A 23,734-nucleotide genomic window follows, 5' to 3' on the forward strand; every position below is an offset into this window, starting at 1 on the left:
CAAGATTTAAAAATGAGACCATTTAGACAGTAAAAGGTCTCATTTTTATACAGTTCTTTTCCACATTCAAGGCTCAGAGCGCTTTACATTAAAGAACCACTCACCCCTTCACACACACACTCATACACCAGTATACGCAGACACAAGGTGGGTTAAGTGTCTTGCTCAAGGACGAAACAACAGCATACATCTGTGGAAGCTGGAATGGAGTTGTGTTTTCTCTTGCTCTTTTTACTATTTATTTAGAATGTGCAACCAACCTCCGGATCAATGGACACTTTACACTGTACCATTGGTGATGAGCCCTGAGCAAGCTTTTTTTGGTGAAAAGTCTATGGGAAAAATGAATAAGAAAAGTACCTAGGAAACTACAGGTGGGCGGTCACTTGTGAGCTCCATAAAGGCTAATAAAGATGTAGTTGATAAAGTGTTATACCAATAATTTATAATCACATTTATCTCAAACCACACCAGGTCACATGTGTCTAGATCCGACGCAGTGGGTGCCACATGGACACAGGTTTTCTCAGCGTGGCTAACATCTGGTTCCAGTGGGTGATGCCGATGCCTCCCGCCTCGGGACCGATGATCACGTGACCCAGGTTCTCACCCCGCCCATCATCCGTCGCCTCGGCAACAGTCACCCGTAGCGACAGCTCCTGAAACAGGTGATAGAGAATTATGTAGAGTTCTATGACAGCAGAAATAAGCACTTTAGCTCAACCTCCTGCTGAATTATACACAATACAAGTTAAGAGGCAAATTCTCTTTTATCAAATTTATGGTGTTTTGGGTGTCATAAAATATCCCATTAAATTGCTATTGAAACTATTAAATTTAAGTCAAATTATTGAGTGTGACCATTTTAATCAATTAAAGGTCCTATATTATGTAAAACTGACTCTTTAACTTTAACTTTAAGCCATGTTTGAATGTTGCGACCTCACCAAAAACCTGGAGTTGTGTTTATTTTCATTCACACATGTTTGAGTAACTCTTTATAATTAGTCTGTCTGCATCTCCAAAGCTCAAATCATCTGATCCACCTTGTGATATCATGAAGCGACAGTTTTCAAGTCAGTATTTTACCTTTAGTTCAATAGAGATCAACAGTTCCAGAGTTGAAATGATCCAAATGATTCTGGTGAAAGTTTATGGAGTTTAAAAACACAGTGGAATATGCCTCTTTAAGCATTCAAACTTCAACAGTTCTTTACAGTCCCTGACAAAAGTCATGTCGCTTATCCATTTTGTAGAAACAAAAGCTTATAACCTGACTTTAAATTAATCGATTGGTTTTAGAAATGTCTCATATGAAGCTAAAACCCTCCCAAATTATACTAAAATAAATTTGCTTCACTGAAGAAAGATTGATCATTTAATGAACACAGAAAGGTCAGATTTTGGCAAGACAAAAGTCTTGTGGCCTTGTCATATGATGCACCCAATCCTAGATTACAGCCTCACCTGTGATCAGTTACTGATCAATCAATTAGTGGGTGTGTATAAAAAGAACCCCAGCACACCAGACCTTCACATCAACTGCAACTTGACCTCTGACAACATGCCTAAGATCCACCCTGAGACCAAAGCGTTAATTATCAAGAGGCTGAAGACCAGATCCACTGCTGAGGTGGTGACACCTTCAATGTGTCTCAGCGTCAAGTACAAAGAATAAGAAAAAGATCTGAAATGACTGGAGATGTTTTTGACAAGCCCAGGTCCGGCAGACCCCGCAAGACAACTGCTCAGGAGGACCATTTGTTGATTTGAAAATCCAAGGCCCCTTTTCCACTGCAGCAGACTCCACCAGGCCTGGTCACCTCAAGTCCCTGTGTCAACCACAACAGTTTGTAGAATTCTGTCTCGAAATGGCCTCCATGGTCGAATCAGTGCACAGAAACCAGCACTAAACAAAAGGCAATTAAAAAAACGTGTGGCATTTGCCAAGGCCCACAGCCTGTTAAAAGGATGGACACTGGAAAAGTGGCAGAAGGTGGATTTCTCAGATGAATCCTCGGTTGAATTACATCACAGCTGCCACAAATATTGCAGGAGACCTACTGGAGCCACATGGATCCAAGATTCACCCAGAAAACAGTTAAGTTTGGTGGAGGAAAAATCATGGTCTGGGGTTCCATCCAGTATGGGGCTGTGCGAGACATTTGCAGGGTGGAAGGCAATATCAATAACCTAAAATATCAAGAAGTATTAGCTCCTCTTACATTCCCAACTATAAAAGGGGTCAAATTTTGCAGCAGGATGGTGCTCCATCGCATACTTCTATCTCTACATCAAAGTTTCTCAAGGTGAAGAAGATCAGACATGAACATCATTGAGCATGTCTGGGGTAGAATGAAAGAGGAAGCATGGAAGGCAAAACCAAAGAATCTTGATGAACTCTGGGAGGAATGTAAGATGCTTTCTTTGCTATTCCTGATGACTTCATCAACAAATTGTATGAATCATTGTTGAACCGCATGGATGTGTCCTTCAAGCTCATGGAGTCATACAAGATATTAAATATGGATCTCACAGCACCAGTACTTAATTCACTGACGTTATGCAACATATTTTTGTATTTGAAGTAAATTATTTGTTCAATTTTCTGTAGGTGACAAAACTTTTGTCTTGCCAAAATCTGACCTTTCTGTGTTCATTAAATGATCAATCTTTCTTCAGTGAAGCAAATTAATTTTAGTATATTGAGCATAATTTGGGAGGGTTTTAGCTTTCATATGAGACATTTCTAAAACCAATCGATTAATTTAAAGTCAGGTTATAAGCTTTTGTTTCTACAAAATGGATAAGCGACAAGACTTTTGTCAGGGACTGTATTTAGTCACTGTACAAAACTACTTTTAATTAAACACCCAATACTATACTATATTATTCTCTACTATACTATATTATACTCTACTATATTATACTCTACTATATTATACTATACGATACTATACTATACTATATTATACTACACTATGCTATACAATACAATAAAATACTTTACTATACTATACATACAACACAGGATTACTCAAACATGCATGAAGCAACAGAAATAGGCTGGATCTTTGAATAAGTTAATGTTAAGGAAACATTTTTATAATAGGCCCTCTTTAACCCACTCAGACACAGAGAGAACATTAGGGTGGTCCAAAACATTCTTTTTTAGCTTCTCTAGATTAGAGCCCTGCATTTGGTTTCATATCTGGACAAAATCATTGGGTCTAAATTTTATGCAAATTAATGAATATTTAGAGGCTGCTGATGACACTTGAAAATTGCCTATACTTTTCCTATACTATAACATAGTAAACCAAATAAATGTGTATTTGAATAATTTGTCATTTTCCTCTGGAAACATAAACTGAAACTTGCATAAAAATTACTAAAAGTTGCTCAGAAAGTCCTTAAAGTTCATAAAAAGTGACACTGTGTCTCTGTTGGCGTCTTTGGCACTTAAAGTAGATCCTCTTTCTGTTCTTCATTCTTTGTTCGCCTACAGTTAAAATCTTGAATAAGCTTCACCTCCTTTCAGCAACATCATTGACAACTTTCCTGGAGTGCACAGTGTTTTAGCAGCTTTTTAAAGTCTGCGTCATCAGCCCAGTCTGCTGCAGGGGAAGTGTTCAAAATGTTTTTGGCAGATCAAGAGCTTCGAAGAAACGCATCTGATCTTTTTCCCTTCATAATCTGCTTGATTAAGGGCGTCAGGTCGCTTTGAGAGAACCTCTCAATCTTCCTTTTCCAGCTTCTTCTATTCTTCTGTCACACTGGAGTGGAAAAATGCTTCACTAAAGTACCAAAGATGTCGGCCCAAAGCTGTTAAGGTTCAGATTTCTTCACAACAAAATGTTCATATTGTGACAGCTTCTTAAGGAAAACCAAATCATCAGCTTCAGAACTTCATGCAGAAACTTCATGCAGCTTGAGCAACCTGTAAAACATCTCCTTTTTCTTCCTAAATCATATTTTGAATGCTAAAACCTAATGCATTCTAATCGAGGTTATTTGAAACTTTTTTTTTTTTTACCATGCTTTGATGGTGATGATGATACCCTACTGTGCAGTGCTACAAAAATATAAAATTGAACATGATTAAATATATGAATGCTTCATGTTTAAAGTTGTCCATAGCCTGTCCTCCCCTCAGGCAGTTTGTAAATCTGAAATCTGCTGCTGTTCCAAACACCAGAGCAGCACAGGAGTGGAAATGTAATGAGAGAAATGTAACACCACGTTTGCCTTGTTATGTGTTTTCAAAAATATTTCATTGTATATCTGTATATATCTATGTCCTCTTATATTGCGTCTAGTTTTAGGGTGACATAGTAGATGAAAAATGGTTGTTTAGGCTAATCCTGGTGTGACCCAACATGTGTATGTGTGTGTTTGGCAGTAGTGCGCCACCTGCAGGACAAGGGAGGGCACAGAGAAGATCATGGCTTCGTTAAAAATGGGGTTAGTGTCGTCTCTCTTCGTTGACGTTTTCTTTTTGCTGATTTTCCTGCCGTCCTGAAGCAGATACACTTTGACAAACGGATCTGAAAAGGACAAATACAAATGAATTCAATCTAACCTTAGAATTTGAACAAAAGACTAAATCAGGCCAACAACCAACCTTGGACAGATTTTTTTTCTTTTCATAGTTTTGATTTTCTTTTTATAGTCTGTCTGGTCTCTCAAAGTTGTAAAAAGCACTTATAAAGTCATCAAGGAATAGGTTGCAAACATTTAATGTAACTTCTCTGGTGGTGAGTCTGCAACTGTTTGTCTCCAAAGAGAATTCATCTAATTTACAAAAGTTTGAATTACATTAAAAACATCACAAACATATATCCTGTCAGAGAATAGGCCCAACTCTCTCAGTCTGACCTGTAACCTGAGATTGTTTAATGCCATACTGTGGAACATTCCAGGCAATGCAGTAACATCCTTATGGAGACAAGCCTTTGGCAGATCCTCAACCAGAAAAGCGACATAATGCAGCTTTAAATCTAACGTTAACATGAGAGTTCGTAGCCAGAGCTGAAGCACATACCTGCTGTGTTTTTGCTGTTGGTCCAGACGAGGTTTTTGCACTTGGCGACGACCACAGTGAGGCGCTCTGCTGTCGGGAGGTAACTCAGAGAGAGCAGAATCTCCCCCACTGCATCTACAGCCTGAGGAGAGGGAGAAGAGGAGAGAGGAGGCAAAAGAGAGATGGGGAGAGGGAGGAGAGGGAGGAGAGAGGGGGTGCAGGGAGGAGAGGGGAGAGGGGAGAGAGGGGGGGCAGGGAGGAGAGGGAAGAGAGGTAGGAGAAGGGGAGAAGGGAAAGAGGGAGGAGAGAAGGGGGACAGGGAGGAGAGGGGGGACAGAGAGGGGGGAGAGGGAGAAGAGGGAGAGAGGTGGAGGACATGATTAAAGGCCTGGCCATACTGTACGTGTATTTCGCCCTATGCAAGCATGTAACTTTTAAACGTGTACTTTTTGAATGCTTAAAAAGTGAATGAGGAAGGTCAAAGTGCACGTGCTGGACGCACGCATGGAGCAGCACGTCCTGTATTTGTACATTTCAGAAACTAGGATCCAACCTGTTGCAGATTTTACTCTCACGTAGGATGAAATACACATGCAGTGTGGACAGGCCCTAAACCAGACCAGGGCCACATACAGCCCTTTGTATGACTCTGACCAGCCTGTTTAAGATCATTTGTAAATACAAAATAAGCGTATTTTTTTTATTTTACCTCAAGCATGGACTAAAGCTGCATTGGTTTTATTTCAGAGGTGTTTTTTTAATTCATTGCTTAGTCATGACCAGCTCATCAAAACAAATATATTTACTGTTTTACTTATTTTAATTTTTATTTAATAAAGAAATACAATTAATATTATGCAAAACTGAGTTAAGCATTTTGGCCTCCACAATATTTTCTGTTTCTCATGTGGCCCCATGATAGAAAAATAATTATCCACCCTTGCCCTAAACATTGATGCTTGTAGTGTGGCCAGGTCCAAAGAGATGGTTACCTAGAGTACAATTTTTTTGTGTTCTAGAATTGTTATGGTTTACTTTGCAAGACTGACTTGTACTTACCCAAATCCACCACCAGATGGCCACAAAAACCACAATAAAGGGACCGTGCAGAACAAAATTGTGAACCAAGACTAAGCCAGGACAAAAACAAGGACTAGACCAGATCTAAACCAGGACTAAACCCAGATGATAACCAGGTTATGATAAACCAGTTCTAAACTAGAACCAAACCAGTTCTAGAGTACGACTAAGCTGGGTCTTATTTTGATTATGTCCTGTCCCAAATCTAAACTTGGTCTTAACTAGGAATTATACCAAAAACAGGACTAAACCAGGACTAAACCAGGTCTAAACTGGTTCTAAACCAGGATTAAACAAAGTCTAAACCAGGACTAAACTAGTACTAGGCCAGGACTAAACCAGGTCTAAACTGGTACTAAACCAGGATTCAACAAGGCCTAAATCAGGACTAAACTAGTACTAGGCCAGGACTAAACCAGGTCTAACCTAGAACTAAACCAGGACTAAACCAGGACTAAACCAGGACTAAACCAGGACTAAACCAGGTCTAAAGCAGGTCTAAAGTAGGATTACACCAGGTCTAAACCAGATCCAAACCAGGTGTAAAGCAGGACGCACCTTGTTGACATCCTGCAGGTAGAGCCATGCGTTGAATGGGCGTATGGTAAGGTCCAGGTCGGACAGTTTGAGCTCGGCCACTCCAGCACTGATGTTCCTCTCATCTGCATCGATCCCAAACGCTGCAAACCGCAGACTGAACTCCTCCAGCGTGGACAGCTCCAGAGGCACCGAGAAACGCTCATCGAAAATCACTGTGAACGCATTCGTCTGAACCTACAACACAAGAACAAGACCCTGGGAATTACGGGAGCGCTCAGACCACTTCACTGGGACTAAAGTGGGACTACGGAAATAATCTTGGACGACAACAGAACTAAACCAGGACTAGACAAAGACTGAACCAAGTCTACTTCAGGCTATTTTCTTTACTGCTCGAACATCACTTGAAAAACATTCCTTATTGTGAACTGATACTAAACTAGATCTAAACTAAGACTAAACCAGGTCTAAAATAGGTCTATACTAGGTCTAAAATTCTGCGTTCTGGGATGTTGCAGATTTGCAGCATTGGTCCGGTGTGGTAAATTAACGCTGAGGACTGAAAATGATATGAACGCTAACTTTATGTGTATACCACTTTTCATAACAATGAAAACATAAAGCACAGTGTAACAGCTTTACAGTGGCAGAACAACATCACTTTTTCGTGTGGTGCTCCAAGAAACAATATTTATCATTTGTAAACAACAAAAGTACTTCGCACTTCTGGCAGGCCGTTTGTGTGTAGCCATTCTTGCACAGTCTGCATCGTCCACGTTGATCAGCATGGATGGGAAAAAAGGCTCCTGAGTAAAAAAAGCTCATAAAAGGTGGATTTGGAGTAAGTAGGTAATTGGAATTTAGCTGTTGCAAATCTGCAACGCCTGCCTGGAGAGGGTCTAAACAAGGTCTAAACCAGGTCTCTTCCACATCTATACCAGGTCTAAAACTAGGTCTAAACCAAGTCTAAACCAGGTCTAAACTAAGTCTAAACTAGGTCTAAACCAGGTCTAACCCACATGCACTAGGTCTAAACCAGGCCTGGTCTTGTCTAGGTCTCTACTCGGTCTATACTAGGTCTGTACTAGGTCTAAACCAGGATTTTACTACATCTATACAAGATCTAAAACTAGGTCTAAACTAGGCCTAAACTAGGTGTACAAGGTCTAAATCAGGTCTAAACCAGGTCTCTTCTACATCTATACCAGGTCTAAACCAGATGTACTAGGTCTAAACCAGACCTGGTCTTGTCTAGGTCTCTACTCGGTCTATACTCGGTCTGTACTAGGTCTAAACCAGGATCTTACTATGTCTATACCAGGTCTAAAACTAGGTTTAAACTAGGTCTAAACCAGGCCTAAATTAGCTCTAAACTAGGTGTCTACTCAGTCTAAACCAGGATAAAGCATTTCTACACTCCTGTGAGCTATTGTGAACTGATACTGAACTAGATCTAAACTAGGACTAAACCAGGTCTAAACTAGATCTATTCCAGATTTATACTAGGTCTAAGCCAGGTTTCAATTAGGTCTTAACTAGGTCTAAACCAGGTCTAAACCAGGTGTAGTAGGTCTAAAACCAGGCCTGGTCTAAACTAGGTCTCTACTCGGTCTATACTAGGTCTAAAACTAGCTCTAAACCAGGTCTAAACTAGCTCTAAACCAGGTCTAAACCAGGTCTAAACCAGGTCTAAACTCCAGTGAGCTATTCCAAAAATAAATCTTGTTGACATTGTTTTTGTTACACAGTTTTCACACATTTTTTCCTCCAACTATGAGTCAGAGTTTGGTTGAAAATCTGTGAGAGCTGCAGAGTTACTCACAGTGTAAAAATAAGCAGAGTGACGTTGGTAGAACATATAGAAGGTTTAAAGTACATATAAAGGATTGGAAAGATAGACAAATATCTGAATAACACACAATACACTGAAAAATCTTATAAGTAGACCTTACTTGAAAAAATCTAGGAAACTGATTGCCTTGAAATATCTGACTAAAGTGGAGTGGGAATCTAAAGCTGAGCTTGAGTGTAGTGTTCAGTAAATTCCTCTTTCATCTAACTAGGCACAGCAAGTAAAGTGAACTTTAGTTTTCATTCATAGAATCATGTTGTGAAGCTGTGTCAACGAATCAATCAGTTCCTCAAATCTGAAATATGTAATAACCTTTACTTTAAGAGGAATTTGGTAAAAGCATGGAAACTGACTGACTTGAATTAAGCAAGTAAATGTTAATTCTATACACCTGTTAGAGTCAAAACAGGTTCTATTCTTCAGTAATGACATTTAGAACTGCATCAGGTACAAGGATTTAAATATTTATTAGTCTTTGAAAAAACATAGCAAAACTTTTGTTCAGCTTCAATTCAAACACATCGTAACATGTGTAACAATAAAATAACAAGCCCAATCAGAGAGATCAACCTGGTCTCCATGAGGCATCAGTGGGTCAGTTCATCACCACAGAAACAGTTTATGAGGAGTCCAGCCCATATGACATAATCATTATATCCACAATGCAATGTGTGTATGTGTACAGGCCCATGAACATTTGTGTGATGTTGGTCACACATGAGAATATCTGTGTTTACTAGTGTGTAACCAAAATGTCATTTTTCATGAGTTGTGTGTATGTTAGTTGTGTGACTGTAGATCAGTGTGTTGTGTTTCACCAGAAAAACATGAAATGCAAATTATTTTTGTTCCAATTAGAATTTTAACGGCTAAACTGAAAGAGAAAGGAACTGTTATAATTAATTATTATCTGGAAAAACTATTCATATTTGACTATACAATTGCATAGAATTATAAATAGATAATCATTTTCCTGAGATTTTGAGACACTCCTGTTGCTCTAGCTCCATCCTTCACAGAGTTATGACCAAAAACACATATTTGACCTTGGTTACCTTGACCTTCAAGTGACCTTGACCGGTTTCAACCTGTAACATCCAGTGTACCCTGGTTATGTGTGTGCCAACTTGTATGATGATTGGGTGAATATTTTAGTATTTAGCAGATGGTTCAGAAATGGCAGAAACTGCCTATCCTTTATAATGCAGTGACCTTTCAATTGACCCGTGTGACCTCAAATGACCTCGGATCGTCACCAAACTCTTTTTGCGGCATCGGGTAAGGGGGCTTAACCACATACCAAATTTGGTGACAATCAGTCCATAAATGGTGGAATTATCGCTGGTGGACAGACACACACACACACAGACACAGGGTGGATACAAAACCTGGTCAATAAAAAACAGGTAATAAAGCTCGGCCATTCCATGTCAACTCAACCAAAGCCCCCACACTTAGGGCTCAAAAAATGCTGGAAGAAACAAAACAAATGTACAGGTGTAATCTAGAAAAGAGTAAATGAACAGAGTAAGGATATAGAGATGATATAGAGGTAAGAGGTAGAGGATATAGAGATGATACAGACAGGAGACATGTTCAGTAGAGCCAAGTGACAGTGGTACAGGAGGAACAGGAGCAGCAGATACAAGACTAGAACATTTTAATATATAAGTGTTACCGTATAGTATAAGTTGCAGGAAACACCCAAACCATGAAAAAAACGTGTAGTCCAAAAAATACGGTAATTTCTTTGCCCTTCATTTCATTAACAAATACAAATGGAGTGATTCGTGCGTGTTTGAGTCATCTTTAATCACTTATTTTCAAGACTCCATATTGCGGATCAACCCGTTTTCATCACCACCGGTAGACGCCCACTGCTCTGCGCTTACTTCGCTCTTCAGTTTTATTTTTGGTACAAATGACAAAAGGATCCACTGCTGCAGCTATCCACAGGAGAGACCGACTCTTTGTTGTGAACACGGTTATGGAGACGTCTCCTCCCACTGGGTCCTGCCGTTTTCTAACAAGCACAATAGGTCTTCTCTAAACGTGCAGTAAAAGTACTACTTAGGATGATTTGGGTCCATTAACAAGGAGTTCAGAGGGCCAAGAAACAAGTGGTCCAAGAGCAGGATTTGATCGCCTGGACACCCCTGGACTGTAGGTGGTGACTCTGGCTGTGCTCATAGATAGTAAGTGGACATATCCGTGGGCAGTTTGGCCTTCTGAGGTCTTTAGCTCCAGCAGAGACAGAGAGAGAGAAAGAGAGTGGCCGGAGTGGACACCGAGCCGAGTAAAAATGCCTTTACACTGAGGTTTCCAGGCAACAAGCATGAGCGGGGGCTAATAATAGAGTTCAATCTACTCTTAATACATTATAGAACAGCTAATACACCAAGAGTACTATCAATACCTGTTAGTACATGCTTTAAAGGGCCCATCTCATGCAAAATAACTCTTTTCACTTTGTATCTTCTGCACATAAACAAGCACAATTTGGCTTTTGGAACATCCATTTCAAATAGTTATGAAATCTTACTGACCAGGACCTATGAAAGGCCGACTATTGCTCATAGCACACGCTCCACCCTCCAAACGTGACGTAGGGTCTGAGTGAGCCGCCCTTCCTCCGCGCGCTCCTCCGCTTCGGAGGGCGGGGGACAGGGGCGACGGGGGCGGGTGTGAAGTGCTTCGGGTGTGAAGCACTTTCTGCTACATCAAACACGTTATAGGTAGGGGTGTGCAAAAAAATCGGAATATCGATATATCGTATCGTTTAATGTAATGATACAGTATTGATATCATGGGCTGCTGTATCGATATATCACCAAGAGTATTTTTAGGTGTGTTTTACTAAATTATTTTGTTACAGTGCTACAGTTTTGTTGTTTGTTCAGAGGAAGGAAACTCATTTATACAACACATTTGACATTTTTACTGTTTTGAGGATTAAAATGTTTGTGTTTCATATGAAATTTGGACAAGAAGTGGTTTAACAAAGACTTTTAGTATCACAGCCATGATTTAGCCTTTATTTTTTATTGAGTCGTATCAAATCGATCTGAAATATGTCATATCGAATCGAAAGTGCACTTTATCGAGGTATGTATCGTATCGGCAACTTCTCAATGATACCCAGCCCTAGTCATAGGTGTAGCTGCCGCGTCATCGTTGTAGCAGCTTTAGTTTGTTGTCACGTAGGAGGGTGGCAGATGAAATTGAGCGGAGGCACTAGGTGGTGCCAGCCTGGATACAGGTGATGTGCCCCCTCCAGAAAGTTACACAGTGTACCATTAAAGCAGACATATTGTGCTTGTGTCAGCGCTATACTTCTAATGACACCCATGGATCATTACATTATAATGTGCACATTTTAAATCACAATATGAATCTAAAACAGCTTAATAAAAGAAACAAGTCCACTGAAAACTGTGGTGCCCAATGGGAGCTGGCGTCATCACAACAAAGAGTAGATGTCTCCTGTGGATAACTGCAGATCACACAAGTTTTTTTTTTTTTCTTTGTTACATTTGTACCAAAATGACTATGCAACGCTGCTGAATCCTACTTGTATCACTTATTAAGAAAATAAAACTAGAAAACAAAGTGCGTATGTCACAGTGGGCGTGTACTGGTGGAGAAAACAAAGATTGATTAAAATGATGGACTTTTGTAAATAAGTAATTCAAAATGACTCGAACATGCACGAATCACTTCAGATACAACTCTGAGCAGGTAAATGAGAAGGAGTAACAACTATAACATGGTTACAATCTCTGAAAAGTTGTTTTTGCAGAATGATGAAATGTGGTCCAAGGAGTGCATTATGTGACATGCACAAATCTAAAGTGTTCACTCAAGGTCACTCACTCTGTTTACAAAAGAAGAGCTCACTCACACACAGTGTAGTTTTTACCACACACATACATACACACACTAGTAGATGTCTCATGTATTATGTTTTTGATTAACAGACACTGTCCTGACCAGAAATAAACACAGGAATAATGAGTGAAATGCTTAAACGGCCGAGGAGAGAAGAGCAGCATTAAGAGACACAGCTCAGTCCAAAGCAGAGCTCACTAATGAGACACGACGCAGGAACCAGGGAACACTCACAGATGCATTGTGGGTAAAACCAAAAAGCAATAAACCGGGAAAGACCGCACCACACACGGAGAGGAGGAGAGGGGAGAGAGAGAGAGAGAGAGAGAGGGGGATGGTGAAAGAGAGTAAGAGCAGAGCTGGGGAAAGAGAAACAGACAAACATGTAAAAGGGGAGACAGAGAATGAAAGAAACAGATATGGAGAGAGGGAGAGAAAGAAAGAGATGGAGAGAGAGAGAGAGAGAAAGAGATGGGGAGAGGGAAAGAAAGAAAGAGATGGAGAGAGAGAGAGAAAGAGATGGAGAGAGGGAGGAGAGAGAGAAAAAGATGGAGGGGGGAGAGACAGAGAGAGAGAGAGAGACGGTGAGTGATATAGACAGAGAAAGGGAGAAAGGAGGTGAGAGAAGGAGAAAGAGAGGGAGAGGAGGGGCATAGAAGAGGGAGAGAGAAGGAGAGAGCAAGAAAGAAAGGGAGGGAGAGCGAGAGAGTGGGAGAGCAGGAGAAAGGAGAGAAAGAGAGACTCCGGTGAAGCAAAAGCTGATGTCAGCATTTCCTCAGGTCCACTGCTCAAACAGTTAAGAGCCACTGAAGACTGGAGGATTATTACAAAACAACACATACGCACACACACACACACACACACACACACACACACACACACACACACACACACACACACACACACACACACACACTTTGGAAGAGCTTCTTTAATGAATGCCTTTATTTTATATGTTGTTATTTTTTACGATTACCACTAAAGCACATTCATGGTTTGTGGACATAAATTGTGATTAAAATACAACAGGACAAATTCAGACTAAAACAAGGACAAGGCTTTATATAAGAACGAGATAAGAATCTGTGTGGGCTAAATAAAACCAAACCAGGACTAACCCAAGCCTAAACCAGGACTAAGGATTAACTAATTCAGATCTTCGTGGTCAAAGCCTGATCTCATCACATCTCAGAAGCTCTCAGTGTCGGGCCTGGTCAGTACTCGGATGGGACACTACTGGGAAAACAAGTGCAATCAGAGAGATCAACCTGGTCTCCATGAGGCATCAGTGGGGTCAGTTCTTCACCACAGAAGCAGTTAATGAGGAGTTCAGTCCATATTACATGATCATTATATCCACAATGTAATGTGTGTATGTGTACAGGCCCATGAACATTTGTGTGATGTTGGTCACACATGAGAATGTCTGTGTTTACTAGTGTGGAACCAAAATGTCATTTTTCATGAGTTGTGTGTGTGTTAGTTGTGTGACTGTAGATCAGTGTGTTGTGTGTCACCAGAAAAACAAGAAATCCAAATTATTTTTGTTCCAATTAGAATTTTAACGGCTACACTGAAAGAGAAAGGAACTGTTATAATTAGTGATTATCTCGAAAACTATTAATATTTGACTATATAAATGCATAGAATTATAAATAGATAATAATTTTTCGGAGATTTTGAGGCACTCCCGTTGCTCTAGCTCCTTTCAATTGACCCGTGTGACCGTTGTTGAGCCCGTCTCCATGAACAGACAATTGTTTGCTGTAGAGAAGCAAAGACTAGGATATCTTAACATGTTTTGTCCTGGTTTTAGTTCCTAGTTTAGTCCTGGACTGGTTTAGTCCTGGTTTTAGTTCTGGTTTAGAGGCACACAGGAGGAAGTGCGGTCCACACACGGCGCACAGAAGGATGTCGGTGTCTGTGCAGTACTGAAGGAGACATGGTCTGTGCGTTCTCAGGTTGATGACGATGATGAAGGTGTGTGTTTGTGTGTTTGTGTGTGTTTGTGTGCGCATCCCCTCGTGTGGCAGGTCTCTATAGGACAGTACTGCAGATATCATGAACCTATCCAGGTTGTTTTAACTGTTGCCATTAGGTCCGTTTTGACATTTAACTTGTAGGTGATTTTATATTTGTTATTTTTTAAATATCACACATCGGGAGAAGTGGGTGGACGGTGTACCCCCGCGTACCACGCCCACTACACGCCCACCCCTCTCTTCTTTAAATACAAAGTGACGTCTGAATTTCTAAGACACAAATATGTTTTTACTCGTGCACTGCTGGCTCTGTTCTACTGGCTCCTCGAACTCGTCCATTGTGTGACTGACACCACCAACGTTAACAAGACGTTTACACAGCTCTTATTGTGTGTGTTCTGTTTGGGTTCCCGGCAATGAGTGGAATTATAAAAAAAAAAAAATGGGAGCCCAAAATAGCCCAAAATGTAAAACAGGAAAATACTGCCATGTAATCCATTTATTTTAACTAAGTAACTGTAATCCAATTACCACTCACTGAGACAGTAACTGTAACTGAATACAGTTACTCATAATTAGTACTCTGATTACGTAATGCCAGTACATGTAATCTGTTACTCCCCAACACTGTCTACAACCAACCTTGAACTGCACAAACCCTTCACATTCCTTCCAATACTCACATAGTCCTTAAAGAGCCCATTACTCTCTTTTCTGATCTAGATAAATTCAATATAGAATCATTTTCAAGTAATACAGGATCGTTCACTGTCAGAAGTCGCTCTTGTTTCCACACGAGACATAGGAAGCACTGGTGAAGCTGATCTTATTGAATTTCTTGGCAGCGTTCAGAGGGAGCAGAAGGCTGGTGGCAGGTGCAAAAGACCGGAGCGAGCCTGTCCGTCCCTGTGAGAGCCACCATAATGAGCCGGCGTGGAGGTCTAAACTCACTCATCAAAGATCTTTAGGAGGCACTTACACGTTCAGCGAGGGTTTGTTAGCACGACATCCATACTAATACCACAGCCTTGATTTGAATTGTAATTACTGTCCAGGGCGACAGCGGGTGAGTCCACAGGCAAGACACTTCACCCGTGTGTGTTTTAGAATCTGTACATTGCAGAAAAACATTACAACGATCAAATACAACTGATTAATTTTTATAGTCGACTAGTCAGGATTAGCCAATTTTCAGCCCTACAGAAAATGTATAATGTTTATGTTACAAGAGTTATTCGACAAAATTCACACTTATTTTGTGAAATTAATGTTAAAATGCTTTCCTTGTGCGTAAATTTTCCGAGTATTTTTTGGAATTCTGTATATACATAAGCAGTGTTGGGAGTAACGTGTTATAAAAGTAACAAATTACTGTAATGCATTGCTTTTTGCTATAACGCAGTAATGTGACATTACAGAGAAAAAAATAGGTATATTTTATTTGGTACAAATGTCAGTAATGCACGTTACAACTCTTTTTTAACCTGGATTGAAGTGGTGGGTTTTTCTTCATACAAATTTGCTAAAATCACTGCGATATCAGCAGGAGTGAAATGCCGGAGACGTGCCCGTGTAAACCATCGGGTGACCACGAGTGAAAGGACCTGGGCAAGAACTCTGCGCTCCACAGGGCCCTGATTTAGTCCTGGTTTAGACCTGGTTTAGACCTGGGTCAGTTCTGGTTTAGTACTGGTTTAGTCCTTCCTGATTCAGTCCTGGTTCAGTTCTGTTTTAGTCCTGGTTTAGTCCTGGTTCAGTCCTGGTTCAGTCCATATATGGCCAAAAGTTCAGCATCTTCACAGTTATTTTGGTGAGAGTAACTTAAAAGTAATGCAATAGTAATGTAATACCTTATATTTTAAATACAGTAATATTGTAAAGTAACAAATTGCTTTGAAATGACAGTAACAAGTCATAAATAACACATTACAGTTTAACAGTAACTTGCCCAACAGTGTACATGATGTATTAACAGGTGGAGGGGTTCAGTTTCAGAACTCGCCACTACTTCCTGCACTTTTGTCATTTTCTTTTAAACTTTTTTCCACAAGCCATCACTTAATGATAGCTGCTGCGTTCCAAATAGGAAAAAAAAAAAGCAAATCTGAGATTTTATATTTTATTATTTATTTATTTTTCTATTTTATTTTTACTCTTACATTTACATTTATATCATTGTGCTTTATTTGACACGTGTCTCTTGCTCTTTTTTGCTACTTATTTAGAATTTATTATTACCATTTATATGTTTTCTCTGTCTTGATGTGTGATGTGTGCTATTTTGTCCAAATAATTTCCCTTGTGGATCAATAAAGTTTGTCTAAGTCTAAATCCAAGAATCAGCTAAGAAGCTCCTCACAGGGTGGTACAATCAGGGACGTTGTTACTAAGAAAACACTATATAAAGAAGTGGACTAAGTGAGAGAGATGTCACCCACAGCGTTGTCTCCCTGTCTTGGTGAATGTGTATTATGAATGTGAATGTGGGTGGATCTTTTTTTTTTATTTCCTACAAGGACGACTCAAATATACATTGAGTAATAATGTGTTTAATACAGCTTTGCGCACATTTGTTTACATTTTACAGAAACGAAACTTAAAACCACATGGTTCATTTGCATAAACTATAAAGCACTGAAAAAGAAATAAAACTGCTCTCTCCTTGTGCTCTGATGCAGTTCAGCTTCTGTCGGACTCTGTCAGACTCCACGAGGCTCCTGACTACAGTAGCCATAATGCTCTGACAATTTATCAAGAGGTGCAGCTTCGTAGCTTATAAGTCTTCTAAAATATTTTGACATATTTTTGAGCGCTGTGTACCACATCAAATTGTTTCGAGGTCAGTAAACACAATCAGAATTAATACATAAGTAACCCTGATAATAGAGGGGGCATATCAATCCTATATAATAAACTATCTCAATTTAATGGTCATAATACTTTGCAATACTTAAGGCAAGCCTGGGAGGAAGAACTTGGTACTGCTATCTCGGAGGAGCAATGGGAACAGGCCCTGGCCTGCACACACACGGCCTCAGTTTGTGCGAGACAGGGTCTAATACAATTTAAGATTATACACAGACTTCATTGGTCTAAACTCAAATTAAACAAGGTGTACCCTGATGTAGACTCTTTGTGTATACGCTGTAAACAGGCCCCAGCCTCTTTGTCACACATGTTTTGGGGATACTCTGAACTGTTAAATTTCTGGTCAAATATTATTCTAATATTGTCAAAAGCTCTACACAAATCTATTGATTTAAATCCTCTTACAGCAGTACTTGGGATAATAGACTCAAACATTGTTAAAAAAACCTGAGCATCAGATGTTACAGTTTACCTGTCTGCTTGCACGAAGATTAATTTTACTGAAGTGGAAACAGGCAGAGCCTCCCTCACATGTGAACTGGTTCAGAGATGTTATGATGCGTTTGGATCTGGAGAAAATTAGATACTCTTTGCAGGGTCAGGAAGATAAATTAAACAGGATATGGTCACCTTTTATTAGCTTATTTAAAGAAGGTATTTAAACTACTATTTAAGTCCGAGCTATATGATGGGATTTGTACTATCCCCCTTTTCAACTTATACATTTTGGTGAAATATTATTACTTTCTGTCTGTGTGAATGTTCAGTTGCTTTTATTTCATTTGTATCATCCAACATACAATATTAATCATCTATAAGGGTCCTAAGATGTTATTGACAAATATAATGCCATGTATATTTTTGGTATACCTTGTTTGAAAGGCTGCTTAAATGTTTTAACATGTCTGATGTCTTATTTTATGGACTGACACTGTGTATGGGATGTCAAAAACACAATAAACAGAGTGTAAAAAAAAAAAAAAAAAAAAAGAATTAATACATAAGGCGCACCAGATTAGAAGACACACTGTTGATTTTTGTAAAAAATTAAAGGATTTTAAGTGCACCATATAGTCGGAAAAATACAGTAATAATAAAAGGTTACTCAAAAGTGTGAATGAAACAAAACACAACTCCAGTATGATTTTGAGGAGGTAAAAGCATTCTAACATGACTTAAAGCTCACAAGAGTCAATTTTGTGTAATATAGGATATTTAAATAAAATGATGTTAAGTATGTTTTAGTGAAATGAGCCATTCTAGTTCAACATTCTAGTGTGTGCATTAAAAGCCCGCTCCGTCTCATCCCAGCTGTAGTACAGGGGCATACGCTGCTCCCAGGGGACGGTCGGGGAAATGAGAGTGCACAGCTGTGGTACACACTCAGGGCAGTCTGTCAGCTCCGTGACCCCTGCACCCATCACTGTCCGGGGCCAAACTCCAGACTTAAACACACACGAGGCCAGATCAGAATGACCCCTGAGTGACGGGCCTTCACTGCTCTGCTCCAGTCTGTGCCAGAGCTCTCCGTCAACATGATCTAGCTGGTAATTCATTGTAGCCTGAGAGCTTTACGTGTTTCTATACGTCTATGTGTAGGTCATTATTAGTCCAGCATTTTGTTTAAAGGGCCTGTACCTGATTTGAACAGATAATACTCCCTACAACTGTACAACAACTCACCCTTATGGAAGAGATAATACTCCCTACAACTGTACAACTCACTCTTATGTAACAGATAATACTCCCTACAACTGTACAACTCACTCTTATGTAACAGATAATACTCCCTACAACTGTACAACTCACTCTTATGTAACAGATAATACTCCCTAAACTGTACAAAACTCACCTTATGGAAGAGATAATACTCCCTACAACTGTACAACAACTCACCCTTATGTAACAGATAATACTCCCTACAACTGTACAACAACTCACCCTTATGGAAGAGATAATACTCCCTACAACTGTACAACTCACTCTTATGTAACAGATAATACTCCCTACAACTGTACAAAAACTCACCCTTATGTAACAGATAATACTCCCTACAACTGTACAACTCACTCTTATGTAACAGATAATACTCCCTACAACTGTACAAAAACTCACCTTTATGTAACAGATAATACTCCCTACAACTGTACAAAAACTCACCCTTATGTAACAGATAATACTCCCTACAACTGTACAACAACTCACCCTTATGTAACAGATAATACTCCCTACAACTGTACAACAACTCACCCTTATGGAAAAGATAATACTCCCTACAACTGTACAACTCACCCTTATGTAACAGATAATACTCCCTACAACTGTACAACAACTCACCCTTATGTAACAGATAATACTCCCTACAACTGTACAACAACTCACCCTTATGTAACAGATAATACTCCCTACAACTGTACAACAACTCACCCTTATGTAACAGATAATACTCCCTACAACTGTACAACAACTCACCTTTATACAAGCTGAGATTTCATATTTTATTTATTTTTCTATTTTATTTTGAGTTGTACATCTGCATTTATATAATTATGCTTTATTTGACACACGTCTCTTGCTCTTTTTTGCTACTTATTTAGAATTTATAATTACCATTTATGTTTTCTCTCTCTTGTGATGTGTGAGTTACTTTGTCCAAATAATTTTCCAATAAAGTTTGTCTAAGTCTAAATCCAAGAATCAGCTAAGAAGCTCCTCACAGGGTCGTCCAATCAGGCACGCTGTTACTAAAAAAAGACTGTATTGAAGTGGTCTAAGTGAGTGTGACGTCACCCACAGCGTTCAGCTCCAGTCAAATGAGGCTGGTGGTTATAAGGGCAAATTTAGCCACATCCTGTTTATGGCAGTTTTGGGGAGCTGCTGTTTACATGCACGCTGAGAAACAGGGATACTCATGTCCCTGTTACATGAGCAAATGTACTATCCTGGTTTTATATCCCAGTTTTTATTTAGTAAACCAGGAAAAATACAAAAAGCCATGAATTCCTTTAGCATAGGAAGTTTGGGAGCTTCCGAACCAGTGGTAAGAAGCTACACCACAATCCACTGCACAGATCAAACCCAACGTTTCCAAACACTACAAAACTACACACACAAAGTTCAACACTGCGTCAGAGTCTTAATTAAAATCTTCTGCATAAATAAACTCAACTTTACAACATATAAAGCATAACCACGATAGAGCCGCATCAGCCCGTTTGATAATATAATGTGTTTAATACAGAAACTAAATTTAAAACCACATGGCTCAGCAGTGTTGGGGAGTAACAGATTACATGTACCAGAGTTACGTAATCAGAGTACAAATTATGAGTAACTGTATTCAGTTACAGTTACTGTTTCAGTGAGTGGTAATTGGATTACAGTTACTTTGTTGAAATAAATAGATTATTATTATATTATATAATATATAAACGGTATATTCCTGTTTTCACATTTTGGTCTATATCCCTTTTTTTGTTTTGTTTTTGTTTGTTTGGTAATTCCACTCATTGCCGGACACTAAACCAGGTTTAAACCAGGTCTAAACCCAGGTCTAAACCTGGCCCAAACCAGTTCTAAACCCAGGTCTAAACCAGGTCTAAAACCAGGTCTAAACTAGGTCTAAGCCAGGACTAAACCAGGTCTAAGCAAGGACTAAACTAGGACTAAACCAGGTCTAAACTAGGACTAAACCAGGACTAAACCAGGTCTAAACTAGGACTAAATCAGGACTAAACCAGGTCTAAACTAGGACTAAACTAGGACTAAACCAGGATGAAACCAGGACTAAACTAGGTCTAAGCCAGGACTAAACCAGGACTAAATCAGGTCTAAACTAACACTAATCCAGGATTTAACAGGTCTAAACCCAGGTCTAAACCCAGGTCCAAACCAGTTCTAAACCAGGTCTAAACCAGGACTAAACCAGGTCTAAACCAGGACTAAGCCAGGTCTAAACCAGGATTTAACAGGACTAAATCATGCTGCGTTGACCATGTCTCCTCCTCTTCTATCAATAATATTTTTAATTTAGTTAAATAAAGTCTGGGCTTTTCATTTTCCTTTAGCAAACAAAACATCTTATGTTACGATATCCTCGTCCTTGCTTCTCTACAGCAAATCAAGTAATCCAAAGTATTCAGATTACGTTACTCACTTTAAGTAATTTAATGGATTACGTTACAAACTACATTTTGGGGTATGTAATCTGTAATCTGTAATCTGTAGGGGAATACATTTTAAAAGACACCTTCTCAATACTGTGGCTCAGTTGCATAACCTATAAACTATAACTCGCTCTTTGTACCGCTGATGTGGTCAGCTTCTGTCAGACTAAAGAGGGATGTGCTGCTGATGGTGAGTCTGTTCTGTGCGTATATTTCTTTGACAAGTCTGACAGCAGCAGATACAGAGAAAGGGGTGATGATTTTTCAATGGAAAGTGAACTGGATCCAGAGTGGATGGACTTTCTATTTGGAACGGGGCGTATATATATATATATATGTATATATATATATATATATATATATATATATATATATATATATATATATATATATAGTTTATGAAAAAAAAAAAAGAAAAAACTGCCTCCCTCTATCCCAGACACTTGATTTTCTGTCATGTTACATTTTCAACAGTAACAAAAATACTTAAAAGTAGTTCTATAAGTATATCAATGGTATAAAACATGTTCCTGATTAGGGCTGAGTATCATTAAGAAGTTGCTGATACAACACATACCTCGATACATTGACCATGATACGATACATGTCTTGATACAGTGAGCTTTCGATTTGATATATTTCAAATCGATTCAATATAAAAGAGTTAACTTCCTCTAAACAAGCAACAAAACTGTAGTGCTGCAATAAAATAATTGAGTAAAATCTACCAAAAAATACTCTTGGTGATATATATCGATACAGCAGCTCACAATATCGATAAAATATCATCACATTTAACGATACTATATATTGATATTTCGATATTTTTGCACACCACTATTCCTGATGGTTTGAAATTAGCTGCAGGCCTTTTAATAATCAGATGCTGTTGACTTGCTGTTCAGATTAAAATATAAAACAAATACAACTTTCTCAGTCTTGGTGCAAACACATTCCTTTTCTCTCTGGTTTAATCTGTTGTTCAGTGGATGGAGTGAAGAGAGGAGGAATGCTGCTTCATTTGTTATGAGATTATGGTTGTTGTTTTATTGTATTATAAATCTCCTGTTTGCTCTGGTGCTGTGTGTGCGTATCAAGCTCCTAATGAATAAATAAAGTGATTCTGATATTACGAAAAACAGATTTAGAACATTATGCCCAGGGCTGTAATTTGTTTCATTTTCACATGAGTAATCTTGCTTATTTAGTCTGTCTAAATAATAAATGGTTCAAAAATAATGCAAAGTGTAGATGAAAGAGAAAATACCTACAAATCCTGCCAACAATACTGTCCATGGCATTCAGAAAGATGAAAAGGAAAATCAGTTGCCATAGAAATTGACAATTTAAATTAAAATATTATATTTGCGGCATGGGAAAAAGTCCTAGTTCGAGTACTAGTCACCTGAAAAAGCACTGATTTTGTGAATGCTAGTGATTTGTTTTTTCTATAGGTTTACCGGGTATACTATGCAAAACATAAACAAACACACACAGATTAAATTACAATGCACACATAAGCAAACACTAGGGTTTGGTCAAGTGGTAACGGAGGGAAACGGGCAGATTTTTTACATTACAATAGCTCTTATTCAGAAACTAGAGGGACTATTGAAATAAGTAAAGTATCAGAATGTAGGAAAGAGTTACACTCCAACAGGGTCAAGTTAAACCTGTGATATTCTTTCAAGTTGCTGACAAAAAATTAAAAAACTCATGTCGGTAACGGAGGGAATGAAATATGCAGCACTTTTTGGGCAATAAATACAAACAGTGATAACTAGTGGTTCTCACTTACATATCCTTTTATTGATAAAGGTCATGGTAACGGAGGGAAAAGTAACGGAGGGAAACTTGTGCAAGCAAGTAAAAGGTGCATGATTTTGCATAATTTGTTGCTTTTTTCTTCTGAATACTTTAATATTACTTCAAAATGAAAGGTAACTATTTCTATAAAATATGTCAGTCCTTCCAAGCTAATTTTTATCATTTTAAATACATAAAAAAAAAAAAAAAATCATGTACCTTCATCAACAGTTCAAAGATGGAATAACACAAGATATGATGAAATACATCCATTTATTTACATGATTTGCAGGTCTTTGAAATTTGGGAAATAATTTTTGTTCCATGTTTCATACATGGTCTGTTTAAAACGTATGTAACTTTAGAACCAAAAATGGTACAGAAAAAAGATAAACAGTTTCATAAACTAGAGTACATATGTATCTGTTCAATACATTTTTATATCAGATGCATTAACTTGAATTTTTGGCCTTGTTGTTTACTTCTGCTTGACCGGGCCCAATATCAAAAAAGTCAAAAAATATATATA

General features: G+C 38.8%; 1 protein-coding gene across 1 annotated transcript in view; it reads right to left on the reverse strand.

The window, feature by feature from the left end:
- Window positions 1-268: 268 nt before the first annotated feature.
- Window positions 269-23,734, reverse strand: part of syt12 (synaptotagmin XII) — a 39,977-nt gene continuing 16,511 nt past the window's right edge. Inside the window, exons 5-8 of the mRNA XM_020925995.2 lie at window positions 6,662-6,877; window positions 5,045-5,165; window positions 4,414-4,547; window positions 269-659 (exon numbers count right to left, since the gene is read on the reverse strand). Coding sequence (XP_020781654.2) covers window positions 486-659; window positions 4,414-4,547; window positions 5,045-5,165; window positions 6,662-6,877 — 645 coding nt within the window. The 3' untranslated portion in view covers window positions 269-485. The remainder of the gene's footprint in view (window positions 660-4,413; window positions 4,548-5,044; window positions 5,166-6,661; window positions 6,878-23,734) is intronic.

Source organism: Boleophthalmus pectinirostris, unplaced genomic scaffold, assembly GCF_026225935.1.
Source record: "Boleophthalmus pectinirostris isolate CB_2022bp ecotype Guang Dong unplaced genomic scaffold, ASM2622593v1 HiC_scaffold_2, whole genome shotgun sequence".
NCBI lineage: Eukaryota > Metazoa > Chordata > Actinopteri > Gobiiformes > Gobiidae > Boleophthalmus > Boleophthalmus pectinirostris.